We start from the raw sequence: 21,634 nt of genomic DNA on the forward strand, positions 1-21,634 counted from the left end.
AGCCTGGCAATCAGTAGGACAGTTGGGGGCAGGATCAGGGTATGTGTGTGATGTCAGTGAAGTCGCTGCCATTGTTAGGCATTGTTAAGCATTCCCTCAATGGAGGTGGTGGGGGCAGAACGGGAGGGGGAACTATATGTACCATAGAGATTGGGAAACTCCTAGAGTGTCACTCGATGATGATGTTACTTTAGGTGCCTTCTTCCCCTCCAGTTCCCCTCCAGACAGATTCAAAGTGAAACAGTGGTAGCCAATTTGAATTTTCTCATTGCCATTCATAAAAATGGTTGTCAAATTCTCATGAGGGAATCTTCACAATTTTTTTACACCCTCCCGTCACTTTCATTTCATCCAGATTTGCAGGGATATCCTCACTGTCTGCATCTGGCCCCATTGTGTGGATTTTTGGGTTTGCTCTTTGGGACCAGCTGCAGAATTAGATTTGTAGATAAAAAGCAGGTGATTCAAAGGATGGAGGACACGATGGGCTGCATGCAAAACTACATGTGAGTGTGGCCGATGTCTATAGCATCAAATAACATTGTTCAAGAGGCATGTGGCTTGTCAATTTGAAATGTGGCTTGCTTCTTCAACAGAGCACATCGAGAAATGTCAGTGAAACAGCTACCTCTGTCTGCATGGTTCTCCTCTATGCTGCACACTATTTAACTAGACTGTGGGTTTGGTTGTGATAGGAAGTGTGGCTACAGAATTTATAACACATTGTTTTTTCTTTCATATGATTTTGAAACATGGACCAGTAACATGATTTCTGGGATAACCTCAATGGAGTTTTTGGTCTCCATTTGACCGAGACCCATAAATAACTCTAAGACTCGGGGAGAAGGCTGGAAGAAGATGTTAGTTTCCTTCAAAACAGAATACTTATTATTCAGTTTCCAAAATATTACAGGGTTCAGGTAACTATGCAACTCTTGTTCAGAAAATTAAAGATTTTGAGGGATTTAACACTACAAAAAAATAAAAATCCAGGCTAGAAAAGTGAAGAAAAAACCTGGAATATATTTTATTTTTATTGGTGATGGGGAGCAACGAACTCATGAATCTGAGGTATACTGAATCAGACTATTGGTCTATCAAGGTTAGAGTTGTCTGCTCAGAGTGGCTCTTCTGCATCTCTGGCCAAGATCTCATCATTTATTGCCTGACCCTTTTAACTGGAGATGCTGATTATTGAGCCTGGGACCTTCTGCATGCCAAGAAGATACATTTATATTGAACTGTAGCTCCTCTCCAGCTATATAATGGTCTGTCCTTTTTTTCTGAGCTTAGCTGTATAATTGCAGGTATCACTTCATTACTACAAGTGAAATCAATCCCCTTCCCCCCCAGTGCTCTCAACAACACTGTTGTTGAGAACAGGTTTCCATAATATTCTGCTGGTTTCAAGGCCATAATTTTCTCCAAGGGTTTATTTCCCAGACTTCTTTGCTATGACATGTCAGGGAGGTATTGCTTAGAAGCAGAGAGGGAAGTTAAGATAACTATGTTTGGGGAACGTGGGAAAGAATCCTCAAAATGCTCATTGCCCAAGGAATTGATAAGGGAACAGTAGTGCCATAGCCCCGGACTGTTCAATAGAAGACTCTGGGTTCAGTTGATTTCTTTATTATGAAACCATATCAGGAAATGAGCATTTGACTATCTACTGCCAGAACTAAGCATATTCAATACTGCAAGCACCATTACACCCCATATCACCCCAAAGTCCAGTCCCCCCACCCTGCCCCCGAGTTCCCAAGGAGGAGAGTCCATTCCTCCATCCAATGGTCTGCTGGAAGGAGAAACTGCCCTCCCCACCAGGGTCAAAACAACCTGCATTCCACACTACTGAGAGAGCTGCAATGGCAGGTGGCTAATTATCTGATAACAAGTCTGAGAAAAGGAAAAAGATGAAGGGGGGGCGGGGAGGTCTGAACAGAAGCAAGTGCCCAGGCCCCAGGTGGATATAACATGGCAGGATCAATAAGGAACCCCTTCTTGTAGGGACTTTCACAGCCTTGGTGATGTTAGAAATTCTTAGACTAATCCACAAACTACCTCCAGGTCTACCAACCAACACAAGGATTCAAGCAGTGTTAGCAGTGAGTGGGGATTGGTGCTATGGCTTCTGATGTCACAAAGACTATTCTTCTCTCCCTTGCTACTTACTTGCCTGGCAACAAACATACGCCATGCTTGGTATCTCTCTCCTGTGAGAGTGTTTATGACTACTGGACTCAGCTGTTGGGGTCTGACCCTCAGCCTCTAAATATAAAGATGCAGTAGAAGTATGCTGCCAGGCAGATCAATGGCGACACTTGTTAAAATTTTGTGAAGACCTCTGCAAGAAGGAATGGAGGAGAGGAAGGGGGCCTGAGAAGTGCGATGAAACAATGGACTTGAAAGCCCAAAACTTGAAGCAAGGAATGGAGAAGAGGAGGCAGATCTAAGTTAGGATGAGAGATATGACCACATTTCCATCTTGCACCATTTGGTAGGATCTTGCTAATTTAGTACAATGATGATTAGTAAATGAAGACTGAAGTCTCACACCTACTTGAGATAAAGTCTTCCTATTCAGTCCTGCTTATATAGTTGTAGCAATTGTGCATACACAGTAAAGTTTCCAGTCTTCAGGTAGAGTGTAGAGATTTTCTGGAATTCCAGCTCATTTCTAAATGATGGAGGAAAGTCACCTTAGAGAAAATGGCTGCTTTGGAGGGTGGGCTCTGTGGCATAATATGCTGCTGGAATCCTTCCCCTCCCAAAATCCTGTCCTTCCCAAGCTCCACCCAAGAGTTTCCAAACCCAGAGCTGGCAACCCTAACACACTGTGGTTGTGGAATATTGCAATAGTGATGTCAACCTTGTGGCTTGGTATGATGGGAACCTTGGTATGATGGGAGAACTATGGGAGGGAGTGAGGGGTGGCATGCAAGGGAGGGAAGGGAAGGGAAGGGGAGGGAGCCCAGCATCTGGACCTGACTCACGCACCCTAGTGGAGGGAGGGGAGGGGGTGAGGGGTGGCATGCAAGGAAGGGGAGGGAAGGGGAGGGTCCCAGGCATCTGGACCTGGCCCACCCACCCTAGCAGAGGGAGGGAGAGGGGGGGTGACATGCAAGGGAAGGGGAGGGAGTGAGGGGGGCATGCAAGGGAGGGAAGGGAACCCTTTTAAGAAAGGGTTTAGAAAAATTCATGGAGGATTCATGGAACACATTGTATGTCAGTGATGGAGAACCTTTTCGAGACTGAGTGCCCAAACTGCAACCCAAAACTCACATTTATTGCAAAGTGCCAACACGGCAATTTAACTTGAATACTGAGGATTTAGTTTAGAAAAAATGGTTGGCTCCGAGGCGTGCGTTACTCAGGAGTAAGCTTGGTGGTAGTTGGTAGTTGGCTTTGAAGCAACTGTGCATCTCTTCCAATGGGTCACAACCCTAGAGGGTTTACTCAGAAGCAAGCCCCATTGCCAGCAACCGAGTTTACTCCCAGGTAAAGGATTGCGCTTTTGTTCTTTGCATGAAAATCAGTGGGGTTTAACAGCACTTAACAGGGTTACCTACACTGCTTCCCAAAACTTGGTCTTAGGTTTAATGCTAGTAATCGAGCCCAGCGACCCAGGCCAGCTTAGATGGGGGGGGGGCACTCTGTTTGCGTGTGCCCATAGAGAGGGCTCTGAGTGCCACCTGTGGCACCCGTGCCATAGGTTCACCACCACTGTTATAAGTTGTGATAGCAAAACAGATCCTCTATGAACAGATGTCAACATGAAATGCTGAGGATTAAAAAATGTGGGATGCCTAAAATCATTTTCTTAGCATCTGACTGGCTAAAGCTGGAAACAGTGTTAAGATAAGTGGATTGATTAGATCCACACATCAATCTGTGTGATTCAAGATCCCGTTGGTGTACAACCATAACAGGCTCCTCTGAACCAATTTTGTGGTCCCTGAAAGTACTTGTTTATTGAGAAACCCTCAGCAGCTTTATTGTGCTAAACATGGAGCAATGAGGACAATATGAGTTACCTCTTCACATTTCCTAGAAAATAAGAAGTTCTAGAAATCAGGAAATCAGCTGTGAACTGATCTATGCAGTTGCTAATCTGGGTCACTTCTGTAACATCTGAAAGTCTCTTTACAGTTGTAACCAAATTACATTGTTGTGTGTTTCAGTGTGCTGACCCAGAATCTGAAAGGGAAGAATACAATTTTTTGCAGTATGTTTTTGCAGAAGAAGCATAATTAGATAGTTCAGCAGCTTAGTTTGGAACTGCCAATGGCCCCTTCCGCACATGCAAAATAATGCGTTTTCAAACCACTTTCACAACTGTTTTCAAGTGGATTTTGCTATTCCGCACAGCTTCAAAATGCACTGAAAGCAGTTTGAAAGTGCATTATTCTGCATGTGCGGAATGAACCAATAGTTATATGGTTCTCGCTTGCAGAGGCTGACATGACATTCAGGCATCTGCATCATCATTTGATTTTTTTCTTCTTCTTTTGTAGTGCATGAACGTCACAATTTAACAGAAACATAGACTGTATAGTGTTTCAGTGAAATTCTGGAATTTGCTACCACTATGAGGGATGCTAGCACTGACAGCTTTAGAAAAGGGTTAGATTCATGAAGGATAAGTCCACCAATGGCTGCTAGCCAAGATGACTAACCTCTAAATTCAGAATCAGTAAGCCTCTGAATATTATTGCTAGGAGGAAATGTCAGTGGAAGGTCTTGGCCTCTGTTCCCTGTTTGTTGGCCCTCCAGGGGAACAGGTTGGCCATTGTGTGAAACAGGATGTTGGACTAGATCAGTGTTTCTCAACCTGTGGATCGGGACCTCTTTGTGGGTTGAATGACCCTTTCACAGGGGTCGCCTAAGACTCTCTGCATCAGTGTTCTCCATCTGTAAAATGGATAAATATTAGGGTTGGGGGTCACCACAACAAGAGGAACTGTATTAAAGGGTCGCGGCATTAGGAAGGTTGAGAACCACTGGACTAGGTAGACGACTGGTTTGATTCAGCAGGCCTCTTCTTAAGAGTTCATGGACCAGTTCTGGGATATGGAAGTATATTCAAATAGGATAGTTTAACAGGGCATTTGTGAGAGATGATGTTTGGCCAACCACTGAGGTTTTTAATGCAACTATTTTAGGGAGTGTAGACACTGGAAAAACCAGTGCATCTAGCTTTTCTCTCATGGTTGATTATTCATGTACATCAGCTATCTTTGCCACAAGGGGAAACACATCTTACTGTGACATGCCTCTGAAGATGTTAGCCATAGAAGAGGGTGGAATGTTAGGAGGAAAAACTATCAAACCACAGCTACACAGACCCAAAAACCCACAACAGTGAGTACATCAGCTATCATATGCAAGACCCAACCACTACCAACACTGTTTATTGAACATACAGTTACTTGCTTGAAGCTGAATCCTGCTCATGGTAGCTGATTTACAGTACAATTCGATGCAAGGTTATGCCGGCATAAGACCATTGAAATCGGTGACCTTAGGTTGGAGTAACTCTGCATGGGACTGCATTGTTAGGTAGCCAACTGTTGATAAACGGGTAGCTGACAAGCACAACATTGTCATGACTTTACTGAACAGCTGCCACGGGTTCAAATAATGTGTAATTGAAATGGGGCTTTTAAAGGGAAAGATAAGAAATAGATACTTGCTAATAATTTCAAAACTGAAAGTCTTCTCTCACTAATACTGTCAGCTTTGATAAATGCTGAAGAATTTGAGTTTTGAGATTCTTAGCAAACATATGTATCTTGTCTTTCCTGCTCGTATTCGAACAGGCAGTTTCATAAGGAAACTAGCTACAAACGTACATTCCTAAGTGTCTAATATTGTTCTACTGAGTTTTAAGCTATGCATTTTAATTAATTAATTAATTACTTATTTATTGTGTATTATTGTTTTAGTTGTTGTTTTGTTGTATACCGCCCAGAGCCCTTTGGGGTGGGCGGTTCATTAAATCTAAACAACAACAACAACAACAACAACACTTGAAACATCTTCGAATTGACAAAATTAACATCTGTCAAATTCAGAAGGCAGCCCTGCTGGGATCCGCACGAATACTACGAATACTACGCCGAATCCGGACGATCCGCACGAATACTACGCCGATACATTACAACTTCCTAGGCCTCTGGGTGAGGCTCGAATTGTAATGAAGGCCAACAATCTGGCAGCTGTGAAATCTACAATAATAATAATAATAATAATAATAATAATAATAATAATAATAATAATAATAATAATAATAATAGTAGTAGTAGTAGTAGTAGTGACTGCTTTTCAAAAAGGGTAGTGATATGAAAAACAGGTTGCCAAGCACTGAATGTTACTACAGCTACACATGTGAAATCCAAGAATCTTCTTTTGCTCAAGGGACAGAATGACATATTGGGCAAAGTTTGGGTCTTAGACTGTTGTGATCTGGGTTCAAGTCCCCCCACTTAGCCATGAAGCCAAGTGGTTGTTGTTGCTATGGTGTTTGTTGTAAATCTTTTCAAAACAATGATTTTTAAAATAAAAATAAAGCTGATTGGAGGGTGGTGAGTAATTTGCTATGTCTAAGCTCTACCTACCTCTTAGGGTTGATGTAGGGTTGCAATAGGTGAGGAAGTGCCTTGTGCTACAGCAAGAGAGCAGGGGTGGGGTGGGAAATGGGGGACATACAAATGTGGTAGATGAAAGTTTCTACAGTGTTTTAATCAGCAGTGATTGCGTGAAATTTACATGGTCTGCTAATGTGATTACTTTACGACATTGAACGGGAAGGTTTCAGATTATTTACATGCCATATTGATATAAAGTCAACTGAAGTTGTTCCTGGATGGTTATTGCACTGTGTGCAATTTTGGTTGAGAAACATGAGGCACAGTTGTCAGTTGGTGAGAGGCAAAATTAACACATTTTGTCGTTTGATTGATTTGACCTGGACCGTGGACAAGTTGGCCTGGCTGGTTGGCAGAACTCTGTGCAAACAACTCTCTGGCTAATGAAACTGGCTGGCAGTCAATTCAGGTCAGATAAAATAAAGTCCTTCTTCACACAGTGAATCATTAATATTATGAAATTCACTGCTGCAAAATGCAGTGGTGGTCATTGGCTTAGATGGATTTAATGCAGGGTTAAACAATCATGGAGGATTGTTTCATCAATGGCTATTAGCTGGGATGTCTCAGCTGTGATGTCTAAATGGAGCCTCCATCTTCAGAAGCAGTATATACCACCATTGCTGGATGAAAATAATTCTGCCTTCTTTCCTGCTTTGGGTTTCCCAGAGGCATTTGGTAAGCAACACTGGGAAACAGGATGCTGGACTAAATGGTCCCTAAGTGTGAGATAGTAAAGCTCTCTTAGTATAACTGCACTGAACTGCCACCTGTGTCTTTGCTTCCTAAAAGGTATGTATCTTGGAATGAAATAAATGAAACTGGTGTTAATATGATAATAATAGTCGTAGTCGCCGTCGTCGTCATCATCATTAAGGCAAGGTGGACACTGAAAAGTCCTGGTTGTAGTTAGCAACTGGAACTCTGAAAAAGGAAACTGAATAACTGATTTTAGCCACTCAAGACCTGGAAATTAGGACAAATAGGATCAAGGCCAGAAACAAAAAATCCTCATATGATGCAAAGTGAAAAATGTGCAACGAAGTCAACCAAACTGTAGATCATGTACTCAGCTGTTGCAAAAAAATAATAATCGCCCAGACTGAGTACAAACAGAGGCACAACTCAGTGGCCAAGATGATCCACAAGAATTTATGCAAGAATTGCAACATCCGGATAGCTAAAAACTAGTGGAAACATTGTCCGGAGAAAGTCACGGAAGGTGAGGTCAAGATCTTGTGAGACTTTCACGTCCAACAGACAAAATGTCGGCACACAATAAACCGGACATCGCAATGATCAAGGACAAGAAAGTGACCATCATCAACATAGCGATACCTGGTGACAGCAGGGTTGTTGAAAAAAACATGAAAAGGTTGCTAAATACTCGATTTGAAAATCGAGATTCCGTGACTATGGCACAAACCAGACGAAGTTGTCCCACTGGTATTTGGAACTCTGGGCACCATTCCGAAAACACTAGGGCAGCACTTGGACGATCTTCAAATCGACAAAATTAACATCTGTCAGATTCAGAAGACAGCCCTACTGGTATCTGCACAAATATTACGCTGATACATTACAACTTCCTAGGCCTCTGGGTGAGGCTCGAAATGTAATGAAAGGCCAGCAACCAGCTAAAGAACTGGCAGCTGCAATATTAAACAAAATTAAATAATAACAATAACAAAAATTGAAGAACTTTCTTCCCAATACATGCGAATTAAAGCTGGGTTCTAAAATAGGTAAAGAAACTGAAAATGATAGTAGTGGGGTCTTCCTCCCAAGTAAAAGTGAGAAAGCATTCATGCCAAAACCACAGGGGACACTGACCATAACTTGGAGGAAGCTATGTGCCACTGAAGTGAATAGGAACAAGTTGGCCATGACTGAATTTAGTCCTATTAATTTCAGTGGGGTACAAACACAACTAACTTTCTCTGAATTTGGCTGTTTGGCTTCAGATAGTGGTTTTTGTAAGAGTGGGAGGTAGTAAAATAGATTCATGGTTGGCCATGGTGCACAAAAACATTTTCTGTTAAATGATTTGTTTTATTTTATAGTATAATAAACAACAAATACTTTAACCATACATGCATAATATTATGCAATCTGGTCTGCCTGCCTGCCTGTCAAATCTAAATTGAAAGCAATTTATTAAAAAGCAATGATATTCCAAATTTCTTTGGGAGAAGAGAAAAATAGTTATTAACAAATATAAACTAGTTTTACTTGCCTGTCACCTCTGATGGCCTGACCTGTCATGCCCAGGCTAGCCCATTGTCATAAGATCTCAGAAGCTAAGCACGGTCAGCTGCCCTGGTTAGTAGTTGGGTAGGAGACCACGAAGGATGTCCTGGGTTGCTAAGGCAGAAGCAAGCAAAAACAAACTACCCCTGTTGGTCTCTTGACATGGAAACCTTACAGCATAAGTGTCATTACATAACTCAGGCCCTCCAGATGTTCATGGACTACCATTCCCAACAGCCCCTGCTAGCATGGCCAATTAGCCCTGCTGGCATGGGCTGATGGGAATTGTCCATGAACACCTGAAGGTCCATGAACACCTGGAGGGCCTGTATTTGACACCTATGCCCTACTTACAGAGTCACCATGGCTCATTCCGCACATGCAGAATAATGCACTTTCAAACTGCTTTCAGTGCTCTTTGAAGCTGTCCGGAATAGCAAAATCCACTTGCAAACAGTTGTGAAAGTGGTTTGAAAACGCATTATTTTGCGTGTGCGGAAGGGGCCCATGATAATTCAGCTGTGACTTGAAGGCACTTTCCAACACCATCATCTCTAGTCAAACAGAGCTTTTCTGAAGTTAGTTCTACCAGATCATCTCCAGCACTTTCAAAACCATATGGAGTTGTTAACAATTGGTATGGGTGATGTTATGGATGAAATTGAATTCTTTAAATAACAGATGTCAAAAAATGGTGGCATATATGACTTACAGCCCAGTCCTGATGTGGGCGGGGCAAATTGGCTGCTGGAACCCATGGATGGTCATTCTGGTGCGTTTGGCATTAGTGGCACTTACTTGGAGGGCAAACAGGGAAGTAGGTGGGCTCCACAGAGCTCCATGGCATCCAATCTAGAAGAGTTTGTACCCTGCAGAGCTGCGCCAGCCTAAACCTGGTCACTGGCACTGGGGGTGGGCTAGAGGGGTTCCCGGGGTGGAGCAGACTTTAGACAGCTTCCACCAGGCTTTTGAGCTGGGAACACCCTTGGTGCAGGCCTCGGACTTATGCTACTTAAAAGGGTGGTGTAAGTTCATTTCGCCCTGGAGGGCTTTCCAGCAACTGGGAGTTTCCTGGGTTTTGTTGCCTTCCCATACCACCTGGAAGTCTTCTGGAGGTGGTGTGATGGTGTGGGAGTGGTGCTGTGACTGTCCTCTGGAGCCCTCTGGACTGGGATGTTAAGATTGTAGCATTATATTCTTATATTTAGAAGGAAATATGTTCTTTATAAAGGATGGATCTATCGTTGCCATTAGCCAGGATAAGCCAAAATGAATGCTTGGTCAATAGGGGATGTCTTTTTCAATAGGCCCTGCTTATGGGCTTCCCTGAGGCATCACTGCTGGAGAAGGATGCTGGGCAGAATGGACCATCTTTTCCCGTTTATTTTTATTTATTCATATCATTTACAGTCCACCTTTATCACTGAGACTCAAGATGGGATCACATATTGTAAATCAATGCAGTTAATAGGATGAGATATCTAATAAGCAATGTAATAAGACTGGGATTTCAAAAAAAACACATTTAGTCCAACCTCTCATGAAGCCCACCAGCCAAGGCTGGGCTTGAGAAATATAAGCAGTGAAGTGTCTAGCATAGCTAATGCATGCAAATTCCAGAACTAGGATGGAGCATTGATTTGATCTAATAGGTTTATTAGTAAGAAAGGGTTGCTTTTAGGTATTTTGCTTGGAAACAAAGTCAGTCAAAATACGAATCAAGCCGCAAACCCAATTTAATTGTTTAAGGCTGCTCATCAAAATTAGAGTAAAGAAGGGCTGTTGCTCAGTGCCAGAGTATCTGCTGTGCATACAGGAGCCCCCAGGTTCAATTCCTGGCATCTCCAGTTAAAAGGATCAGGTGATAGGTGATGTAAAAGACTTCAACCTGAGTCCCTGGAGACCTGCTGCCAGCCTGAGTGGACGATACTGACCCTTGATAGTTCAGCAAGGCAGCTTCATATGTTTGCATGTCCTTTGCATGTCTTTTGTCAGAAGTGGTGGATAGATGGTGTTTTTCTTCAGAGCCTTGAAGAACATTTGATAAAGTCATCACTGCTCAGAAGTCCCTCTGTTCGCATTTGCTGTCTACAATACACATTGTTTTTCCTTCCTAGCCTGTTGTAGTCTAGTCAAATATGTTTTGGAAGCACTTTTATTTTAACAATCAAGTCATATCTGATTTATAGCAATGCCAAGTGGGATTTTCAAGGCAAGAGATGTTGAGTGGTGATTTGCCATTGCCTGCCTCCATGTCATGATTGTGGTACTCCTTGGAGGTCTCCCATCCAAATACTTGCCAGAGTCAGTCGGATGAGATTGGGCTAACCTGCAGGCACTACAGTGTAAATGCTTTGTGCAGAGCCTAGCTGTGTCACCGTTCCCGGCCACAAGGGGGCTCACAATCTTAAAGACAGAGCTGGAGGCAGGAAAACAGAGGATGGTAAAGCAGAACGGCGGTAAAGGCAGGAGAAACTAGTGGATGTCGGAGTATGCTGGAAAGGAACAACTACTTTGTTGACAAAAGCTGATGTGGAAATATGTTGGAATGCTCAAGAAGATGCAAGTGGGAGAATGAATAACAGTGCATTAATAGGATATGTAGCAAGGAAGAAAGAGAATGAAGATAGCTGCAAGGCTGTTAGCTATGATTCTCTAGAGGCACAGACAATCTAAACTGACCATAGCATTTAGCGTGCTAAGAATTTCAGCTTTCATTTTTCAAAAAAGGGTTTGAGTTTCTAATATATCATACAGATATAATAAATTATATGGACAGTGCCTTGTGAAATCTCTGGAATCTGAGGAAACATTAAATAGGATTTCCAGTATTGGGAATGCTGGAAGAAGAAGAAGAGTTTGGATTTGTATACCACCACCACCACCACCCACTTCTGTCCTGTAAGGAGACTCAAAGGGACTTGCAAATTCCTTTCCCTTCCTCTGCACACAACAGACACCCTGTGAGGTAGGTGGGGCTGAGAGAGTTCTGAGAGGAACTGTGACTAGCCCAAGGTCACTCAGCAGGAGTGTAGAACTGGGAAACAAATCTGGTTCACCAGATAAGAGTCCGCTGCTCAGATGGCAGAGTGGAGAATCAAACCTGGTTCTCCAGATTAGAGTCCACCTGCTCTTAACCGCTATACAATCCTGGCACTCTCTCATCAGTGCTGCTTTTTTCCTCCTCCCCCCAGGATGAAGCAAATGCAGAATAAATTGTACAGAATAAGAGAAATCCTGCAAATTACTACAGTTTACAGAGGTTGCAGAATTGAGCATTTCTTTGGGCAGATAGAGTTGCCAACCTCCAAATACTGCTCGGAAATGTCCCACTATTATGACTGATCTCTAGATGAGAGAGGTCAGTCCCCCTGGAATAAACGGCTGCTTTAGAGGGTAAACTCTATGGCAGTGGTGGCGAACCTTTGGCACTCCATATGTTATGGACTACAATTCCCATCAGCCCCTGCCAATTGGCCATGCTGGCAGGGGCTGATGGGAATTGTAGTCCATAACCTCTGGAGTGCCAAAGGTTCGCCACCATGGCTCTATGGCATTATATATCAACGAAGTCCCTTCCCTCCCAAACCTGTTCTTCATCAGACTCCAGGTATTTCCCAACCCAAAGTTGGCAACCCTGTTTTCAAAGGAGAGGCTGACCTGGGAAGGATTTTAGGTTATTGCTTTGTAAGTGCAGAGGACACCCTATCCTGGATCTAGAGCCAAAGCACGCATCTAGGTGCTATCCAAACCAGTCTTCTTGTAGCATGTAATCTCTGTCAAGGCCTGCTGGCTTCAGGTGCTGACCACATGACTCATTGGTACTGGTTCTATGAATCTCAGAAACTCCATGTTTCCATTGACTTTGTAAAAGATCTGATTCCTGGATGTCATCAGGGACAACCTGAGATAGGTTGGTGCTTGGAATGTACTGAACTCCAGCATTGACAGAGCTGAAAGCGGAAGCTTTCATTAAGCTGAGCCATTGATGGGGGTTCTAAGATGGGGTGAGGGAGTTACATAGGAAAGTAGGTGGAAGAGCAGCCTTACACAGCTTCAGCTCCCAAGTTGCTGTGAACAGTGGTGTTGTGTTGGCTGCACAGGAAGCAGACATATATGCACTCTGCATTCTCTTGTCCAGCAGAGAAACTGAGCTCAGGAACCTGGCAGCTTTGTGTGCCTGTAGTGTACATGAAAAAGAGAAAGTAATAATGCTGAGTGTTACTTCAAAATGTCAGTTTTATTTGTAATGTGTCTGGCAGCCAGCTCCAAATTCTGACTTTCACACAACAAATTGGGCAAATGGCCAGAATGTAAAATAAACAGTGACATTTTTTTAAAATGTCCATGTCTATTGTAGCACCGGTACACAAACTGCTGCAAAAACAAATTACATACATAATAAAAGACCACAGCAGGTAACAAAAAAGAAATCCTAACGTGAGATGGGAAGCTTGCAGTTTGCAAGACCTGAGCGAGGCTGTTACTGATGGGGCATTTTGGAGGACGTTGATTCATAGGGTTGCCATGAGTTGGAAGTATCTTGATGGCACGCACGCACGCACGCACGCACGCACGCACGCACGCACGCACGCATGCACAGAGGATGCTTGCTTTTGCTGCATTGCCTTGTAACCAACATTCAGCATTGTTTATAGTATACATTTGCTTTTGTTTGTCATCTGCATTGCTCTCTAATTCTGTAATCCTTGTCCTGTTGCATTGTTCCTTGGTTGTTTTATGCTGTATGATTACACTGCTTTAAATTCCTAAAATCTGCCTTGAGTCTTAGCCCCCTTCCGCACACGCAGAATAATGTGTTTTCAAACCACTTTCACAACTGTTTGCAAGTGGATTTTGCTATTCCGCACAGCTTTAAAGAGCACTGAAAGCAGTTTGAAAGTGCATTATTCTGCATGTGTGGAAGGAGCCTTAGGTAGAAAGATGGAGTATAAATTAAGCAAGTAAATGAACATATAAATGAATAGATAAATATAACACATTATGAATAAAGAATTCACTGCATTAAAAAAGCAAACAGGGTTAAAAGGAAGAGAAACTTCAAAATAATTGGTGAACATAAAATTCTCATGAAGTTTAGATTTCTATTGTTATGCTGAATGTTACTATTGAAGGATGTTGCTTTATGATATTCTGGAGCCCTAGTTTTGTGGAGTCATACAACAATTTTTTTGCACTGTGTATTAACTTTTTAGGAAACACCTTGTGTGTTTAGATCAGGTGTGTCCAACTCTGGTGCCCCAGATGTTCTGGACTACGATTCCCATCAGTCCCAATTGGTCCCAAATGTTGGCAGGGGCAGATGAGAATTGTAGTCCATGAACATCTGGGACACCAGAGTTGGACGCCCCTGGTTTAGATCGAGAGAGACTGAAGGAAAGGAACATCAAAATTTCTTGAAGCCCAGAATTTTGTTTATTTATTTTTTGCCTTCACACTGACTTACGGCTATGATCCCATGGGGTTTTCAAGAGATTTTCTGAAATGGTTTGCCACTGCCTGCCTCCGTGTCATGCCCCTGGTTGGTATTCCTTGGAGGTCTCCCCTCCAGATACTAGCCAGGGTCAGGGCTGAGAGTGTGTGACTGGCCCAAGGCCATCCAGGTCACTTTATTATGTGAGTGAGGGTTTGTACCTGGGTTTCCCAGGTCCTGTTCCAACATCTTAACCACTACACCACACTGGCTCTCACAAAACTTGTGTTAGTCAACATATATCCAGCAAGCTAGATAATTTGAGCCTTGCAGAATTCATGTTGGCAAGTGAGCCCAGTGCAGGTTGAAAATAGGGTTGCTACAACTGAGTTGGAAATCCCTGGAGATTTTGGGAGTGGAACTTGGGGAGCCAGAGTTTAGGGAGGAGAGCGATCTCAGCTGGTTATCATGCCACAGAGTGCACCCTCCAGAGCAGACATGTTCTCCAGCGGAACTGACCTCTGTTGTCTAAAGATCAGTTGTAATTCCAAGAAATCTCCAGTCTGCACATGGCAGTCGACAACCCTAGTTGAAAACCTTCCCCTAACCTGCTGCACATGAATGCAGAAATCTACATCTTTGCTTTATAAGGTTAAAAAGAGGCTCTGATAGCTTAGTTTTATTATGCATTAGACATACGTTGCCGACACCCCAAAGATGCCTTAAATTGTATCTTTTTTCTCCACCCCCCAGTCTTCAGAATATTCAGCCATGGCATCATTAGCTGGTGGATTAGATGATATGAAGGCCAATTTATCAAGCCCTGCTTCAACAGATATAGGAGCCAGTGTCCCAGGACCACAGTCATATCCTATTGTGACAGGTAAGAAATGCCAGATAATGTAACCCGAGAGTATATTAAAAATTGAGATGTTTGTGTTGTACTTGTGGCAATGGATTATTTCTTCGTTAGCATGTTACTTCGATTCTTGTGGAATTGTTTTGCTTTTGACATTTGAACTTTGGCCCTAAAGTATGTAAGTCCCTAAAGGGCCTTATACCTTAGGGAACACCTTGTCCTGCATGTGTTCCTGGTTTTCTCACACTGGTTAAAACAACTCTCTTCTCTGTCACCATATATACAAATGAAGCATTGCTGTGCTCACATTGTTGAACACCTGTATTAAGCTACACCTGCCAGGCTATACTTTCTGTGAACTGGAGATTATTTTCCTGTTTTTAAGAACTTTCCTCTTGCTTTGTGGCAATAGTGGTTAATTTCTTAATTACCATTGAGTTTCTGGTGGTTCATTTGTAAACATGTGCTTATTATTTTAGTTTGGATGTTTGGATTGGATGTTCTTGCTTGGACACTTTGAGTTGAAAATATACATTATAAATCAATTAACTAAAATAGTTGTTGAGTTCAAGTCCTGCTGTGAATTCGGTATACATTAATGACTTCTGTGCACGTGTGGTTGATTGCAACAGGAGAGTTTGCCTCTGTTCTCCTTTCTCTCCTACCAATATGCCTTAAATACACACTATAAACACTGTGGAGATTTGCCATGCTTTTTTTGTTAGGCATCCAGAGCAATGATGAAGATAAGGACAATTTAATTAGCCATGTGTTATATCGGTTCATTTCATTGCATGGATTTGGAGGAGGATAATAGCTGCAGGACAGAGCCAAGACTTGCCTGTCCCAGGCAGATAAAGAAATAAGAATAGCTCCGTTTATGAATAGGGGGATAAATAACTTTTCTTTCTTACTCATGTCATAAGTCTGCATTTAGCATTACCAGAATGCATTTATTTGTAACGAAAAGCTAAAATCCTTTTGAGGTTAAAGGGGTTTTCTCTTTAAATGCCATAGGGAATTGGGGGCTAGTGGTTATGTTAGAGATTCAGAGAGACATGAGGAACACACAAAGGTAAGGATATGACATGTATGTATGTATGTATGTATGTATGTATGTATGCATGTATGTATGTATGTATGTATGTATGTATGTATTGGGTTTGGGTTTCCTAGACCTGAATTTTTTTGGAAAAGCTGAAAAAAGGTGGGTAAATGCCCCCCCCCCACTTTTGTCTAGATATGTGAAAAAAATTTTTTGCTCCATTAAAGTCTGTGGGGTATTTTTGAGAGGCGTGGGCGGGGAGGAGCTGTGGCACTGTTTTTCAAGACGGTGACAGCAAATTTGCAGCATGGAGTTTTCCAATGGAGTTTTCAATTGTTTCAATGGAAAATCAGGGCACCTCTTTTGGGGCCCCATAAAATTGGATTCCCTGACCAAAACTTATCCAAACCTGGCAGTTCTTCTGAGGACAGTCACCTGCAGCTATGCTGCAAATTTTGTCTCCAACGTCTTAAAAAACAGCCCCCCAAGCCTCCCAAATTTCCCATAGACTTTAATGGGCTGTTGTCATGCCTGAGCACCTCATGGGAAAAATTCCCCCCATTGACTCCAATGGGGTGGGGCAGGAAAACTTTTTTCCTCCAGTTGTATTCAATGGGAGATTTTTGTGGTGTCTAGCTACCTGTTCTGCACTGCAACCTGAGAGACCCTGAAAACTTCTTAAAAACCCGCCCCCAAGAAAACTAAGGTTGTGGCCTATTCCGTATGGGCCAAGAAACACGGGTGCAGGACGCAATATAACCCGTTTTTTTTGGGGGGGGGACTTCGCACAGGTCCTGCCATCCCTAGGGCCATTTCCGCACGGCCACGCTGGGGGTCAGGTCGGCGTACATGACGCCGACCTAACCCCCTGGGACCATTCGCACAAATGGTCCCAGAAACTACCGGGAAGATGGCGCCGCGCTGCGCCGTCGCCCAATCGACCTACTTTCCCTGTGACCATCCGGCATGTCGCTGAGGCCAGGGGACACGCCCCCCTGCCCTGCATGACCGCTCCGGAGTTGAACAGCTCCCTGGGGATGGCGTTTTTGCCATCCCCAGGGTGCTGTTTTTGGCCCGTGAGGAAAGGGCCAATGAGTCTGCCCCGTTTTTTATCTCCTTTAACCCAGGTTTTTGAAAATCGCTAAACAATTGATCCTTTTGAAAAGTCCCGGGTTGGAGCTGCTCCTAAGCAAAGTCCAGGCAGGAGGTGCTTTATTTCCTTCTCTTGCAACCCAATGGTCAGGGAGAATCTGCCTACCATTGCAGGAGGGCCCTTTTCCTTTTAAAAAAATTTACTTTGTGGCTTTCATCTGTGTAGCTACATAGATACAGCTTGTCATATCATGGGACATTGGCATGGCTGTGCGGGTTCATTTCTGCATGCCTGTGTAGTATGCATATATTACTGGAATTTTTTTAAAGAGAGGGAAGTATCTCCGTGCGAAGGTGTGACAGCAAGCCAGATTGTTTCTGTAGGCTCCAGTCGCTGCCCGCATGGAATGCATGCAAATGGGAAAACAGGAAAACAGGCTCCTTTATCACAACTGCAACCCATTATACATTTGCTGTGTGAAATGGGCCATAGTTTTGTAAAAATTCACTTAATCAGACCTTGCTTCAAAGTGGGATTTTCCGTTTTGTTTTGTTTAAAGAACACTTACCTAGTGACCAGAGGCATATATGTAGAAAATGGCACCCGGTGGCAAGACCTGATTGTTCCGCCCCTGCCACCACCACTACCCCCTGCCTGGAGAGGTTTTCCTCCAGCTGGGCAGGAGTGGCATTTCAGGAGTAGTATTTCAGCCACAGTTGCTGCTGCCTTCATGGAAAGAGCCACTGGGAGCTGTCTGGGTCCATGCGCCCCGCGGCTCCCGCTGTGCAGGGGTCACACTCGCCAGCTTCGGGCCTGCCGCAGGTCTGCCGGCAGCTGCTGCACAGAAGGAGCCACCAGGCACAAGAACCTGGCCAGTGCCTGGAAGCTCTCTCTGTCAAGGCAGCTTCAACTGTGGCTGCCAGCAAACCCGCGGCGGGCCTGAAGCCGGCAAGCGCGGCCCTGGCATGGAGGGAGCCACTGGGTGCCGTGCCACAGGCCGCGGCTGCTGCTACCATGTGGGGGCGATTCTGTGCCCTCCACGTGACTGGAAGGCTTGTGCCTGGGGACATGTGTGGTCAGGTACGTGTCTGCTATTCTAGATAACCTGTCTAAGGTTAACTTGCAACTATCAAGGAGATGGAATGAAATTTTTTTTTTAAAAAAAGTGAAAGGCAACTGCACTAAAATTTGTCCTGGCTCCTCCACTACAAGCTCCCCAGTTCCAGAAAAACATTACGAAGAGCTCCTCTGCAAGTCAAGCTGCAGCCCGAACTGATGAACTGGTTTTCCAAGGCCACCCAACTACAATTGTTATGAAGCTCAGAGATGGCACTGAAAAGCCTTACTATATGCTAATTAAATATTTGGCACAGACACTTTTGAACTTGACTATTCTTAATGCCTACTGCATGCCTAATTAGGAAGAAACTAAAGCCCTACAACTAAGTTAAAATTTGAGGTTTTAAAAAACGAATCCCCAACATACCATTATTAAACTGGACTCCATTTAAATCTCAACGACTAGATCAAAACGGCTCAAATAAAAACTGCCTGAAAGGGCACAACAATAAAACCTCACCAGCTCAACAGAGCAACAATGAACTGACTGCCACCACCCCTTGAATCCTCCAAGCATGTGAAGGAAAAACAGGATATAAGGGCCACACCCATCACAACACAAGCACCAAAAGCAAGTACCAAAAAGCAAGCACCAAAAACCAAACCTACTACACATAAAACCCATCCAATGTTTTATTTTGTATTTAATTTCTACCCCAGTTTTTAACACTAGAGCCCAAATAACATCAATCTTCCATTTAAAAAAAAAGCAAAAAAAGTGCTACTAGTGCTCCATCTCTCAGTAACGGTGATTAAAATTTGTTGATGCCAAAAAAAAAATCTGTTAAAGCTTTTGATCATTCCTAAGAGGGAATTTCTCCTTTTCAAGCTTCTTTGGAATAAATGGGAGCTCTTGATCTCCTTACATTCATCCCAGTGAACTTTGGATAGGAGAATTTCCTCCGGATTATGCCTTTAGTTGATTAATATGCAGCTTGAGCTAATTAAAAGATGCAACCATAATACTAATAAAAAAGAATAAATAATATAGAAGGAGTGCGTTGCAGCTCAGAGGAGATATGTGCGCTGCAGTCAAGAAAACAGAAACCACACCTCCTCAAATGTAACCCATCACTATGTCGATCTAATTATTAAAATGAATTTTCGTGAGTAGTCAACATGCTGTATTATTGTTACTTCAATTGGCGGGTCATTCTCAGTTGTAGGTACTCCACCTAACAAAAAAAGTAATAGAAACCTCCAAAGGGCAAATGAATTAAGGTGGCCACCTTTTCAGAGGGGAATAAAAAAACTGTCAGAGCTCATTTGCATATGATTTATTTAAGCATTTGCCCATTTGAAAAAAAATTGCCATTGACTAGGATTGTCTGGGTGGCAAAAGGGGTCTGGTCAGCTGGCAATTAATCATGTTTTAAAAAATAAAACAAAAATACTTCACTGCATAGAATGCTTTCAGTAAGAGGGGAAATGTTTTATTTGGAAAGCTAGGAAGTGATTCAGAGTCACATGTATAATCATTATCATATAGTGGGGATGCCTATGTTTATTTATTAATTTAGAATATTTCTGTGCCTCCTCTTCAGAGTCCTGCAGAGTGCTGAATTGAGTGCCTGTGTCTACTTCAAAGCTCAGTCCTAGACAGAAATAATTCCCAGATAAGTGTGAATAGGATCACAGCATCCAGAAGAAAGGATGCCTTTTTCTGTGGGCCTGTTGAAAAGCAACACTCCTAGATGCCACGATGCCAGAATAAATTAAGCCACTCACAGTCACGTTTCTGTAGTATTATGCATTAGGTCAGCAAGCCTCCAAAACTCTACGTCAAATGTGGGTAGAAGATAGACTTTAGGATCTACCAGTAGACTACTGGCTAATTCCCAGTAAATCATTTTATTTTATTTAACTTGTATGCCTCCCCTTCCCCTCATGGGCTCAGGGCAGTTTCCATCATATTATAAATAAAGCATGTACTGGTTGCTTTGATACTTGCAAAAAGTTCTCAGCTGAGTGGACCTTGGATTGATTTTGCAAGGCACATATTTTTAATGAAGAATCCATTAATATGGATTTGCTATACCATATCAAGAGATAAAAAGTAGGTGTTGTTACTCTGAATTTAATGCACTTAGGAGAACACAGGTTAAAAAACAACTAGACCACACAAGGTTGAAGACCCCTAGCCTTTCTCTAGATGTTTAACAGAATCCAATTGTGCGAGTCTGAAATCTGGTCATCTCTGAATATGTTTTTTTCACTCTGAAGGATATTGTATTTGTGCATAAACCTACATGTTTGAACATCTTTGTTCAGTGTGGGAGACCAAAAACCGTGTATGTGTGTGTGTTTTTAATGAATTGTAAATGGCATCCATGAATACACGATACAATTCTGTTTCATAAAAATAAAATAAAATTAAAAAACAACAGCAAATTCCTTAGAGCTCCACAATTCAACAACAAGCAGGATATTAGTGTGCCGAATGCTTAAAAGCCCCCATATTCTGGGATGAAGAGAATTTGAGAAATGGGTTTTATTGTGGCCAAGAAAACTAATCTGGTTCTTTTGATAGGGCTCAGATCTGCAGTTCAAGCTTCAGCAGTTTTTATGAGAATGTCTAGGGCCGGAGCTTGGCTTCCATTCACAAACTGACCCTACGTCTAGTTTGTATTGTGAGTCCCGAGTTCTTAAGCCAACTCATAAAATAGTTTAATCAATTCAAAATAGGCTGAGAACCATGCAGATAAGAGAATTATGACCACAGTGTTTCATTGTTCTTGTTTTCAAACCCTTGGCCTGCCGTAGGAAAGGCAGCATTGAGGAAATAATAATGTCAAAGATCCCTCCGTGCAGCTGGGGTGTCAGTCTGTGGGGTTTGCATTTCCTAGCAGATCTGCAGATCTGATCTGTCGGTAATATCATTTGAATGAAAAAGTACTGTTTAGACATTGGCATTCACATCAGGCATCCATAAAAAAAATAGGCCTAAGTAATGGTAAAAGGAAATTTTGATGACACTTTCCTATACTGCTTCATCCACCAACTTGCTTGTGGTTATGGACCACTGGCTGAACATCTGATTAGAGAACTAGTTGATTTCTTTCCATCGTTTTTATGCCACATTAAATATTAAGTTAAAAAAACCCCTCTTGCTCTTACTGCCTGCTGCCACGGTTCATAAGCGTGCTCTCCATTTGCAAGCCAATGACATGTGCCCAGCTCATTACTG

General features: G+C 42.8%; 1 protein-coding gene across 2 annotated transcripts in view; it reads left to right on the plus strand.

Moving 5' to 3' along the window:
• Window positions 1-21,634, plus strand: part of PAX5 (paired box 5) — a 279,887-nt gene that overhangs the window by 132,783 nt on the left and 125,470 nt on the right. For both annotated transcript variants that reach the window (XM_048502545.1, XM_048502546.1), the window contains exon 6: window positions 15,085-15,214. In XM_048502545.1, the coding sequence (XP_048358502.1) occupies window positions 15,085-15,214 (130 nt within the window). The remainder of the gene's footprint in view (window positions 1-15,084; window positions 15,215-21,634) is intronic.

This window comes from Sphaerodactylus townsendi, linkage group LG07 (assembly GCF_021028975.2).
Source record: "Sphaerodactylus townsendi isolate TG3544 linkage group LG07, MPM_Stown_v2.3, whole genome shotgun sequence".
Lineage (NCBI taxonomy): Eukaryota > Metazoa > Chordata > Lepidosauria > Squamata > Sphaerodactylidae > Sphaerodactylus > Sphaerodactylus townsendi.